The 13319-nt window shown below is 35.7% G+C and overlaps 1 protein-coding gene across 4 annotated transcripts in view; it reads left to right on the top strand.

Moving 5' to 3' along the window:
- The window catches only part of IMPDH1 (inosine monophosphate dehydrogenase 1), a 77761-nt gene that overhangs the window by 51112 nt on the left and 13330 nt on the right, over positions 1-13319 (top strand). For all 4 annotated transcript variants that reach the window (XM_072401958.1, XM_072401959.1, XM_072401960.1 and 1 more), the window contains exons 3-11: positions 5531-5579; positions 6783-6884; positions 7630-7704; positions 8349-8555; positions 9329-9416; positions 11303-11502; positions 11602-11692; positions 12134-12229; positions 13031-13174. In XM_072401958.1, the coding sequence (XP_072258059.1) occupies positions 5531-5579; positions 6783-6884; positions 7630-7704; positions 8349-8555; positions 9329-9416; positions 11303-11502; positions 11602-11692; positions 12134-12229; positions 13031-13174 (1052 nt within the window). The remainder of the gene's footprint in view (positions 1-5530; positions 5580-6782; positions 6885-7629; positions 7705-8348; positions 8556-9328; positions 9417-11302; positions 11503-11601; positions 11693-12133; positions 12230-13030; positions 13175-13319) is intronic.

Consider the following 13319-nt stretch of genomic DNA (forward strand, 5'->3'; position numbering starts at 1 on the left):
CTTTTTGAGTTGAAAAGGCTTAGACATTATTAGTAATAATAATAAAAACTCAGCAAAAGCCAAACCTTGGTGATTCCAACCCTTTGGCAGTGCCGTGGTTGTGCATTATGGCATGTATTGGCACAGCCCATTTATTATGAATTGGCTGCCAATGGAACACAATGGCTTTAAATGGATTTATTTCCTCTCTTGCACAGATAAGGTTAGTTTTTTTCCAAAATATCTGTATGTGGTCAGTAGTACAAAGTGCATTATTTCAAGAACATAAGGCCTGTAATATTTTAATTTATTTTGCAAGGAATGAGAATTTTTTTTTTCTTTCTTGTGCTTGCAAATGCTCATGGCAAGGCCCATGTTTATATCAACCAAAAAATAATCTCTTGGTAATTTAGCATTCTGTTTTAAAGCGATTGTTCTATTATTCATATGCAAAATTTTTCCATCTGGTGTAGTGTATGCTTTGATGTGCTGGTGCTAAGGATGAGTGCGAAAAAGCAAAAGAAAATTAAAAACACTGCTTAATAACAAAGCATAGAGTCAATTTCAAAGGGTTCCATAATTGTTTCAAACTGTTGCCAGGGGAGCTTACAATCTAATGTCCCTTACAACTACAATAGTTCTAGTCTAGGGTTGATTTTTGAGGGACACGAAAAAAAAATTACAATAAAGAATAAACTGGAAACTGTGACAAATGATTCTAAAGTGTCACATGTTGGTTGGATATAAAAATGCATAGTATCTGATTGTAATTCTGTGTATGTACCTATTGGTAATCTAGTAGTGAATAGTTTACTTTATACAGTAGTATTTTGGCTTAAGAATGCCAGATTTGCACATTATTCAAGGTCTGTCTGTGTATTTTTCTATTTTATGTACAAAGTTGTTGGGTTTTCACATGGCCATTTTTTTTTGTTTGCAATATTGTGTAGATCTAGTGTGTCAGGACACTCCAGATAAACTATAGAATCATTTTAATAAATAAAAACAAAAACAGCTTTGGTAACACTACTTTTTTTGCATGATAAGATTTGGGCATGATTGCTTTAATGAAGGACTGAAATACCAAAAAAACCAACCCGTAAGTTTTGTGCTTTCATCTGTTCCTTTGTTGGGAAATTGATGGAAATTGAAACACATCTTTTCCTATATACAGCCTGGCTCATTAGTAGAACAATGACACCATCCCCCTTTTAATAAGAACTTTGCAACCCTCAAACCTAAACTGCTGCAAAATCGTGACATATTAGGTAAATATGAGGTGTTCATTCATAGCTCAACATGATCCCCCCTGGGGAAATTCTAGGGGGAAAAGTGAATGACTGTTGTGTACCTTTTCCGATGTTAGTTGGTTTTTTGTTTTTTTTTTAAAGCTGGGTGGAAAGAAAATGTAGGTGGGTGGCAGCACCTGTATTGTGACCCAACTCCTCAGTAACCACCCAAAAACTGCTGTGTGTTTACTGAAAAGTGCCGGGTGGTACGCCCAGCTAAAAGGGGCTGGGGAGAACACTGCTTTTCTGATTTAGAGAGGCTATGCATTGCAGTGGCTAATACAACATATGGATTATTATACAAAGAATCATAAATTACATCCTTGATGCTTTACAGATTGGTCAAAGATTTGTTTTACGTGTGTAAAAAGTCTATTAGGCAAATTTTTCTTTTTTTTTTTTTTTTTTTTTCAACAAAGTTTCACTTTATAAAAACAAAAAATTGTCAGAACAGAATTTTTCAGTAACATTTAAAGAACTTGCCCAGGGCTGATGTGTTGCAGCATGCTTGGGTAATTATATAGTTTTATATGGTTATTCTTTTCAGAGCAGACCCCTAAATTCTGGTTTAAAGGCATCATTTTAGTGAAACTGTTGTTTTTACTTCAGAATATACATATGTAAAGGCTTCCATCGTGTTATGACTAAAACTGTAGCCTGCAAAAAGCATTAGCTGTCATCTGTTGACGAGGTTTTATGACGTAAATGTGTGTATGTAGAGATTAGTCAGCAGCTAACATTGCCAGCCAGCTGGGTAAAACCCATCTGCTTTTCTTGTAGCTGGGTTTTCATGGCTTGTGTTCCAAGAAATGCATGTTTATGTACTTTGTGTTCTCAGACAGATTTTGATTTACTTGTTTCAAGGACCACTCCAAGTAATTTAGATGTGCCTCCCACTGTTTCAATCCACTTGTATTTCTCATTGTTCTGCAATTGTATTTCATTTTTATGTGTGCTTCTGCTTGTACCTTTTTGTGTTCAAACAAAAAAAAAAAAAAACCACAATAATAAATACGCTTCCAAATGTTTTTGTTCGAGCAGTTTGTGTGCCAGCAACAATTTCAGTTTGCCTATTCATATAACTGAAAGTGAACCTTAGTGTATTGATTGTATTATATTTTACTGCAGTCTTTATGCTGATTTAGCATTGGCAAGTTAAAAATTTAGATGCAGTAAAATGCTTATTGCAATGCTTATAAGGGTGTTTAATATAGTTTCAAATTTACTAAATCTTTAGTTTAATAAAGGCACATTTAAATCTTGACATTATGGTAAGACACATAACACTGCTCACCTGCTTTGTAGCCTGCTGTAGCATGTGCTATTGTATGGTAGTGTGTTGCACTAAGGGGGAAAAGGGTTTTGTGGTGTGGTGTGCGTGTTTGTCTGTGTCGCCCATTCATTTTTAGCAGGCTAAGGTCCCTATTGCACCCTTGGCTGCATATCCCATGTTAAGCCACTTTCACATGCATAGCAAATCCTGCAATGCACCCAGTAGCACAAACGGCAGGTTAACACCTTTTGTACGTGCTGGTTTGTGGTTACAATGCAGCTCTTCCTTCAGAGGAGGAAAGACATCTATGTGGCAAGAAGGTTTATACTTCTTTATGCTTCTTCAAACCCCTATGCAGCGGTATACACAAATTGGTTCCATACAGCTGAATGAGAGCGGTTAAGAAAATGGTATAACTCAGCATTTGTGTGAAATAGCTTTTATCTATATTTAAATAGGCTCCTAAAATTGTCGCTTTTCACAGTGCACGTAACCTTTGACTATAAAGTTCCAGTAGAATAAATGGTGTGTATGTAACAACTTTTAATATGTGAATACAAAGCCATACACCTGGAATTATTATTATTATTATTATTAATATACAGTATTTGTATAGTGCTGTACAAAGTCCATAGTTATGTGACTAACTGTCCCTCAAAGGCGCTCACAATCTAATGTCCCTACCATAGTCATATGTCATTACCACAGGATCAATTGGGGGGGGGGGAACCAATAAACCTAACTGCCTATTTTTGGAATGTGGGCGGAAATTGGAGTACCCAGAGGAAACCCACTCAAACACAGGAAGGACCTGCAAACTCCATGCAGATGGTGTCATAGCCGATATTTGAATCGGGTACCTAGTGCTGCAAAGGCCAGAGTGCTAAACTTTGAAGCGCCATACCTCCTGGAATCTATTACTTTAGCCAAACCTGCCTTTTAGAAACATTTATAATAAATCTACCATTGAAAAACAATTTTTCTAAATTCTCTAAGCATGTAATGTGTCGGTTTCCTATCAAACTTGAATTAATAATAAAGGGCTATACTGCAAGCATTCTTATCTGCATGAGAGACCGCTATCTACTTTTTTTTTTTACTTATTTAAATTTAAGGCTTTTGGTTGATGCTCTTTTTAACTCTTTTAACTGTCTGCATATGGCTGCTCAAAATAAATAATGTTGGTGGAAAATGCTGCTTCCTCTTGTAAATGTTTATATGAAGGCTTTAGGTAACACCGACCTTTGTGTGTGCTGTAGTCATAGCTCAAAGGAGATTATCTGTTGCATTAGCAACAAACCTCCATTTAGCATCTGTTTTGAAATTGTGTTGCTCTCCTAATAGTTTCAGCTACACAAAGCTGCTGTATTGAGAAAATATCTTTATGATTTCAGGCTAAATGTTGCCATGTTTAGTGTTCACATATGTAAAGTTCCAAGGTTCAAATATATGAAGTTCCTCTTGGCTAATGGGTGTAGCCATTTTGTGAATATTACCTCAGAACTAGATAAAGAACATTTTATGGTGCAGAGATTTCTCTGACATGAGTAGTATGAATTCTGAGGATTAGTAACCCCACAAATGGTCTTTCATTCTGGAAATGGATACATGCTGGCTAACAAAATACATCTTAAGCTCAATAAATTGGTTTGTCCAGACTTTAGGATTTACTGTTTTATTTTTTTAATTCCACATAAGCCCTAAATATTTACCTTTTGTTTTTAACCCTTAAACCAACTTACTTGGGAGTGTTATACTGTATTAGGTGTTGATAAATATATGTGAACATGATTGCTTCTATTTAATTCAATAAATCATTTTTGTAAATGTGTACAGGGGAAATAAGTTGGGTTTATGGGTTCGTTCAGTAATTGTGATAATGCATATATTTGCATAGGAACATGCATGCGTTACCCCATGTAGAGTTTACTACCATTAATTGTTATTGACGCCCCAGATGTACCTTCTCAGAGCACTGCTCTTTCAAAAAGCAGAGATTTCTGTGCAGTGGGTATTCTATTTAAATGAACTGACTGCCTATTTATTACAACACATACCAATGTGCACATTAACGAATAAGCATCTTCAACATAAATTGCAAGCAGCCAGTTTTCTGTGTTCTGGAGTATTATGTCTTTAAAATACATTTTGTATTTTTCTGTGTCTTCATAGGGAAATCTTTGTTCTTTTGGTGCAAAGAATAGAAATAAGGGAAACTTGTGTTGCCCACAGCAACATTCACCTCATAGCAGTTCAAAACTTCACCCCCGCTGCCAAAATGTGGTGTTTGATATTTTCTGAATATGCTATTTGCCTTGTCATCAATTTGGACCATTGATCTAAAAAAAAGCATGTGATATTTTACATCCTAACCTGCGTACTTGTCAAACATTATTTGAACTTTTAAAACGGTGGACCTACTAGGAAACCCACATTTTCTGGATATACAATCATATTGGTTACAGCTTACATTTTCTTTTAAGATCAGATAGATATAACAATAGAGGTCTTGAGCCATGGTATTGTATGTACAGTCTGAAGATAATTAATGTGTGTTAAATTGTAATAAGGGTACATTTGGCATTCAGTGGGTATCATTATTGTAGCCTTAGGGCTCATGTCAATCAATGTTTTCCTGCATTTTGAGGTGCATGTAGAAGGCACTTAAAGCACAGGTGACCTAAATCCCATTGATTTCAACTGACCAAGACAAATGCAGGTCAAAGGAAAGTTTTGATCGGCTTTGCATTGTGCTGCATTACTTTGAATGCAACATGTCCTTTTGCTGTACAATTGGAACTGCAGACATTCATGAAGCATTCAGTTAATTCAACACAAATTCCCATCTACATAACATTATTTTGGATGTGTACAAGGCAATTTTATCAATTTCTGTTTTCTTAGTTATGCTGCTGTTCTTGTATACATTCATTACATTCCTTATTATTTGTATGGTCCAGTCTTTTAATGTTTTCTTTTTCTTATATAGTGATTTTTTGATTCTACCTGGGTTTATTGACTTTACGGCTGATGAAGTGGTGAGTAGCTTTTTACTTATTATTATTTTAAATTGTCTGCTACCAAAGTGGAAAAACCCATAGCAATGGATGTCTGGATAGCTTCTGTGTAGGTGGTTATGACTTGTCACCATTCGTCAAGGAGTTTCATAGCATGCTCCTATCAAGGGGGGGTATAAATCCCTTTTTAATGGCCAGTCATTGCAAGCACTTGATGAGTCCCAAGTAAGAAAAAGGTGCAGATATAGCTAGTTGGCAAATAAAAAGAATAAAGTTGACCCAACTGTTATCGGGACAGGTTAATGGTAAAGTCATGGTATCAAAGAACATATCATAAGTTTGAATTCAATTTCAAAAACTGTTTTCTGTACAATGTTCCGAAACTGTGCCCAATATACCTGAAGAGCTCTTTACTTTTTTCATTGGTGTTGTGCTACCATCTTGTGGTAGGTTTGAATAACTTCACTTTTTTTCCATCTTAATACACTTTAATGATTGATGGTCTGCAGTGCCAGATGTTGCATAGGGGATTCCAAATTTTTGCTAGAATACGTTTGCACAGGACCAGTGCCTAAAAAGATTACCTAGCACAAATGCCCAACTGCAAAAGAAATTGTTGTTTTCTGTACTTTAAAACATGTCAGTTTTACACACAACCCCTACCCTCTTCCAACTCTCATGCTGCAATATTACAGAAATAATATTGATATGCTATGTTGAGGAAACTCTCCTATACAATGTTCCCTTGAGTAGAGATCCTTCTCACATCTGTTTTACTTTGAAATGATGGGCTCCAACACCTTAATGCTGGTTTCTTAGTAGCATGGTTGTTACGTGGTAAGCGGAGGAGACCTGTCAAAATCTTTACTATAGACCAAATCTTTGCAAACACTAACTTTGTAACTGCTAAGTTAATACTGCACTCTCACACTGGCAATGAACTTTCACCATTTAGTGTCTTTTTTTTTTTTTCTCTCTCTCTCTTTTTTTTTTTTTCCCCCCCTTGCTTTATTTGGTGGTAATGCACGATATAGATCTCCTATCAATCTATAAAACGCCTATCTTTTTGCATTTGCCCATAATTAGAGCTGGAGCTCTTGTCCAATGCTGCTTTTTGTTTTCCTTGTACTGCTAATTATGTTTTTTTTTTTTTTTTTTTTGTATCGGTCTGATTATGACAATGTACTCTAACCTGCATTTTGTTTACCTTGATCTGTGTTCTAGGATCTGACTTCTGCATTGACTCGTAAAATAACTTTGAAGACACCCCTGATCTCCTCCCCTATGGACACTGTGACTGAATCTGATATGGCCATTGCAATGGCGGTAAATATAAGAAACTTCTTTGCACTATTTAAAATAGAATGTGCATTTTTTTAACACTGTATATAGTGTACAAAATTTTTACTAAAATATTTGTATCTTTCATGCTATATTGTGACTGCAATATGGCTTTTTAAGTACAAAAGTAAAATGCCACTTGTTGTGCGACTGTTGAACTTGCACCAAGGAGAACTTTGTGCACTTTTGTGCTAGACAGGGTGCCCAACAACCAGAACTCTGATAATTTAGTATCTGCTTAGGTTTCTATACCATTGTTGAACATCTAACAATTGGAAAATTCATGGGTAGGTGAAGTTTGAAGAATCTCTGCTTTATCTCTGCCAAGTCTGTACTGTCCCATGTACAATTTTATATTTTGAAGCAAATGGGGTTTACCCTTGTAGCTGCTTGAAAGGTTTTATTAAACCCAGTAGGCTTCATGATGACTGTATACACAAACATTTCTGAATGGATATTATGTGTCTGTATTTCTTCACTTATCCTGTTTGGCATCACCCATGTGCATGGAGTTGACTTGTGAACATTAGGCTGGCATTCATAATGGGCTCATTCAATGGTTTTGATCTGTCCCATCTACTTTAAATAAATATAAGAAAGAAAAATTTCAGTATGAAAGAGACATGATAGAAAAACTGTCATAAGACCCTTCATAATTTTTTATGACAGGATGTTCAACTTATTGTTAAACAGTAAAATTTTCCTTTCTAATTTTCCTTTTTTTTTGCAGCTTATGGGAGGTATAGGTATTATTCATCACAACTGTACTCCAGAATTTCAAGCCAATGAAGTCCGCAAAGTGAAGGTAAACTTCTTACAAGGTTTCTTGTAAAACTTCAAATGTGTTCATTGCCTAAATTTCACTTTACTGGTGAATATGATTTATTAAATGTATTAATTAACACTTATTATGTAAATAATTGCTGATTGTCACAATATATCAAGTTTAGCTGAACTAGCTGCTAGAGTTGTACACAGACCTTGTCTTTTTCTTGTAAATATAAATCTTAGTACTCCCTGAAGCTAAGCTTTTTCAGAAAAGGTCATCATGTCTGTGTAAATTTAGCTGCATGGGGTGACATGTAATTTCTACTAAGCTACACTCACTTCATTACAGCATGTTGATCTAAATATCTTTAATTACCCTTCTTTATGACACGTTTCATACAATGCTTTGAAGATTAATCTTTAGGAAGCATTCATAGAAAATGTCATTAAATGTAGTTGTAACTTTTTCTGGCAATATACTCCAGTTGCTGTGGTCTGTTGGGATCGTAGGAACTCAGTAGAAAAATCATTTACCACCTTGACAAGTGTTGTTGTATGCAGCAATAGAATCCTATCGCTCTAAATCGCTCAAGCATAGTACAATTAAAAATACTAATGTCCTGTCTTTTACCATCATCTTCCCCACAAAATTACTTACGTGATCATCTTTCTTCTTTGCAGAAATTTGAACAAGGTTTTATTACTGACCCAGTTGTCATGAGTCCTTCACACACTGTGGGTGATGTTTTTGAAGCTAAAACCCGACATGGCTTTTCTGGCATCCCAGTAACTGAAACTGGAAAAATGGGCAGCAAGTTGGTGGGGATTGTCACTTCCAGAGATATCGACTTTCTGACTGAAAAGGACTACACCACTTATCTGAGTGAGGTACTGTGTAAACCGATGAAGTGCTGCAGTTAGGACCGTTCAACTACTAATTAATAAACATTCTTTATATCAAAGTTTTAAAAAAATACATTAACAGTAACAACAGACGATGCACTATAACGTCCACTGTCAGTCTATAGTATGCGATTTACAAGTCCAAAGAATACTTTTTCTGAAAAGAGAGTAAATAACATCATCTTTTGAAAGGGCATTTCTAGGACTGTTTTACTAATTATAAAATGGCGAATAATTGATTTTGTGCATGGTGCCACCAAAGAAAGCGCCAATAGAAGTAACCAATTTATTGGGAATTATCATTACAATATATTAGACCACAAATAACAGAACAGCATTTGTCATGTTATAGGTGATTTGTGAGGTTAAATGAATATTTAATAGGGTAGAAAATAAAAATGTGCATATGTAAGATATTGGTGCTGATATCGTACGTTTTGAAACATTAATACCTTTTTTTAGGAAACCTGCCATGGAAATTTTTGCAGTGCACTCTTTCCAAATCTGTTTTCTGATACCCTTGTTTCAGTACTTTACACTGCTATCACTTAACTTAAGTTTGCAGATGAGGAATTCCAATTTGACTTTCTTGATCTGCATACATTTTTCAGACTTTTATAATTAAAAAGTATTAAAGCTATAAATGGCCAGGCTGTTGGTTTATTCATTAATAGTATATACTGTGGTTTAAGAATTATATTTGAATGTGCCCAGTCATTTCCATTATTGTTTCTCTATAATTAAGCTGTGTTTTGCAGGTAATGACTAAGCGAGATGAGCTGGTTGTTGCTCCCGCCGGAGTCACCCTTAAAGAAGCGAATGAAATCCTGCAGCGTAGTAAGAAAGGTATGGCATTTCTCTATAATGTTATATACTATGGGTAAAAAAGGGTTCTGACCTATTCTCGCTCATCAAAACATTTTCTGTTGGTATTAGATTTTACATTTTATTTAGCATTACTAGCATAAAGGAATTTGCCTTTCAGAAGACCATTTTAAACTAGGCAGCGACAGGTTCTTATCTGTAGAATGTACTTGAAGTTTCTCCTTCAGGAAGCTGTGTGATGGATATGAATGTCCATTACATCTTCTCTCCATGTACATTGGTTTTTGATTATTCAAAAAGCAAAAATAAATACTTGCTATGAACAGAAAATTTGCTTTTGAACATGAATCAATACCCATTCACTGAGTTTGTGCTTTGGTCCTTTCCTTTACGTGCTATGTAGAATATATAGTACACTTTCAATTTCTCACTGTAAATTTAGATGCATGTTTAATTGTCATCATTAGACTGGCTGGTAAAGTTAAACTAAAATGCTTTTCTATTATCAAAAAGAATGCTGAATACAAGTTGGGTCAATGGCACGTCCTAAAATTATTAGAGCACATAAGAAGCTGGTGGTCTTCCACTGAGGCTGCATACTGCTCCTCTAAACAAAGTAAACTGGAAGAGGAAAGAGTGGGGTATGATAATAATTACACAGACTTTTTTTACCTGCGTTTTTCAAGATGGAGCTCTATGATGGCTGGAGATCAGTAATCACGCTCTTCTCTCATCTGTTTGCAAATGCTGAGCTCATTGAAGAGCGCATTTATAAATTGCTCTACTTTATTTGCTGCTTCTTTATTAAATCCCTAAGTGACCATCCAGGCTCCTAATAAACAAGGCTTTGTTAATCTTTGTGTTAACCAGTTCACTCCCTTACCTGTTAGTTCAGGTGCATTATGATAAGATTAGCACTGAGCTTGGTAAGAAATCAAACTGAGGATTTTATATAGGTGCTTGTAAGTTTAAGTCCTAAAGGACAATATTTCTTCTCCTAGAAAAACTTCTGTACACTCACATCACTTCCCCAACAAAAATGACCAGAAAGTGTTAGGAGAAGCAAGTTTTATGTGTATCTGGTGGTGTGGGGTTTGATCTCTTTGTGTACAGATAGCATTTGTGTTGAGGCAACCGCAAGGCTTTCAGAAAAATCTTTAAAAAACAAAACATAGCCACTTGTTACATTGAAAGTATATTTTATTGAATAAATGAGTGTCCTCCATTTTAGGAATTTTGTTTTGATTGTTGGTTTAAACTTTTAAACCGTGCTGTGGATTAGGTGAAGATGTTTTAGCTAGGAAATTAGGGTTTTCATAGTGCTGTTTTGTTTTTAAATGCACACATTTTAAAATTACTTATTGATAAAAGGTGAGCAGGATCCTGGACCAGATACCATTTTGCTCTCCATCTCTACCCCTTGGCAAATGCCATCAAACACAACCGAAATGGATCATAGTGGTAAGATATTGCTTGGCTAGCTTGGAGAAGATTGTGTCCTCCTTGCAGGCTGCTTACAGCCTTCTGCTTGAGTTCACATTAGAAACAAATTATCTGTACCTCCCATGTATTTGTAGAATTTTATTTTACATTAATTGGTTTTATGGAAGTTGAAGGTTCTTGTTACATTTTGTTTTTAAGTAAGTTCATCCATTTAGTAAGGCCAGTAAGAAAAACAAAACAGAAAGGTAAGTATTTGTCATCTAGCAGGTTTCTTCAGCTAAAAAGAATACATGATTTCTCTGTACAATATTCAGCTTCTGATCTAAGTAACACGTTTGTGTATATGCCTTACTTTTCTGGCTCTACTAAATTGCTACTGAGTGACTACATGTATGAGGTTTGTTTGCTGTGTGTTGGTGGAGCTGCATAAATTCACAATGTAACTTGTCACTTTTTTACTGTAGGAAAACTGCCCATAGTAAATGATAGTGATGAGCTAGTGGCCATCATTGCTAGGACAGACTTGAAGAAAAACCGTGATTTCCCACTTGCTTCCAAGGACTGCCGGAAACAGCTGCTGTGTGGTGCAGCTATTGGAACCAGAGAAGATGATAAGTATCGACTCGATCTTCTCATGCAAGCTGGCGTTGATGTCGTAGTACTGGTGTGTAACAAAAATTATTTTATTTACATTTATTTATAATATTTACCCATTGGGCTATATTAGGGTAATAATAATTTGTGTTCTTATTTTTGGTGCCAGGACTCTTCTCAAGGTAATTCAGTTTATCAGATAAATATGATCCACTACATCAAACAGAAGTATCCTGAACTCCAAGTCGTAGGAGGAAATGGTGAGTTTGTTTATATCTTATCGTGTTCTTTGTCTAATTCCAATGTTTGCTTATACTACCTAAAGTTAATTCTCCATTAGCCTGTCTAACTGAAAAGGACAGCATTTCTTTACCTTTTTAATATGAGGGAACCCTTGAAGTGAATTTCCGGTCTTCAGGAAACCTCTTCTATAATTACAATATCCACAGCTCACAGTATATGTATGAGCGGTGCTGATTGGAAAGAATTCCTCTTACTTTGCCGGCCAGTTCAAAGAATGCTATCACAGATGGCCAAAAAGATAATTGGTGTCACACGAACTTCAGAGGCAAAAATTGCTTGAGGAATGCTAGTTGATAAACTATGGAATAGACTTGATTTCTGTACTGAATAGACTGTGTTTAGAAAACAAAAAATGTGTTGCTTTTGGTTTTATAGTTAGTGTGTTTATGTCCTTTTAGTTGTAACCGCAGCTCAAGCCAAGAATCTCATTGATGCTGGTGTGGATGCTCTTCGTGTAGGGATGGGATGTGGATCCATCTGCATCACTCAGGAAGGTGAGGATACTGATAAACCTCAGAAAATAATTTTGGATTTTGTTCGGACATACACTCAACAGCACATTTTAGAACACACTCAATGCATTATTACTCAGTTCTCCTTTCTATGATTAAAAAGCAATATTTTTTAATTCATATATAAATGCATTAACCCACCTAGCGGTAATCCCGAGTCACATTCGGACACTAAAAACAATAGAAAATAAAACACTTACATTGTTCCTTTGGCGTCCTGCCTGTCTGTGCATGTACTCGGGCGGCGGCGTCCTCCTTTTCCCGGCAACTGCAGAGACGTTCTCCAGGAAATTCAAATAATTTTGTATTAGATTCAATACAAAATAACTGTATTGATTCCAATACAAACAAATCCTCTCCCTCTCTTTTTAGGTTAAAGCTACCCCAAGTGTGACTCGGGCTTACGCTATTTGCAGGTAAAATCCACCCTGAGTCACACTCAGGATTACCGCTAGGGCGTTTAAGATTTATTACATTTATTAAATATTGGATATATTTTGGTGAGTTATGCCTAAAAATTATAAGCCTACAATGTAAGATAAATTTCCATGCAAAAAATTGTAACACTTTTTGCATAAAAATACTGACATATATAGAACGCTAGGGGGATTAAACTAAATTTAAAATGTGTTGTAGCTTAGCTTTTACATTTACAGTTTGTTTATTTCGTGAAGGTTTTATGTTCCAGGAAAGTAAACTAGCTGCTGTTAGAAATTGTCTTTTGTTTTTGTTGTTTTGTGTCCATGGTTGCTTATTCTTTAATCTAAATTTGTTGGTTTACAGTAATGGCTTGTGGCAGACCTCAGGGAACTGCGGTATACAAAGTTGCAGAGTATGCTCGCAGGTTTGGTGTCCCAGTTATAGCAGATGGAGGGATTCAAACAGTGGGACACGTGGTGAAAGCTTTGGCTCTAGGAGCCTCTACAGGTAAATTGTGAAGAAAACATGAATACTGTATGATTACATTTATTGGAAATAGAAGTAAGAAAACTGTCATTAACATCAAGGCGAAAAGGGAGGGGTAAATTTACCTATTTTTTTTTTTTTGGTGGGTGGCGGGCCTAGTTACTAA

Source organism: Pyxicephalus adspersus, chromosome 2 (assembly GCF_032062135.1).
Source record: "Pyxicephalus adspersus chromosome 2, UCB_Pads_2.0, whole genome shotgun sequence".
NCBI classification, from domain to species: Eukaryota; Metazoa; Chordata; class Amphibia; order Anura; family Pyxicephalidae; genus Pyxicephalus; species Pyxicephalus adspersus.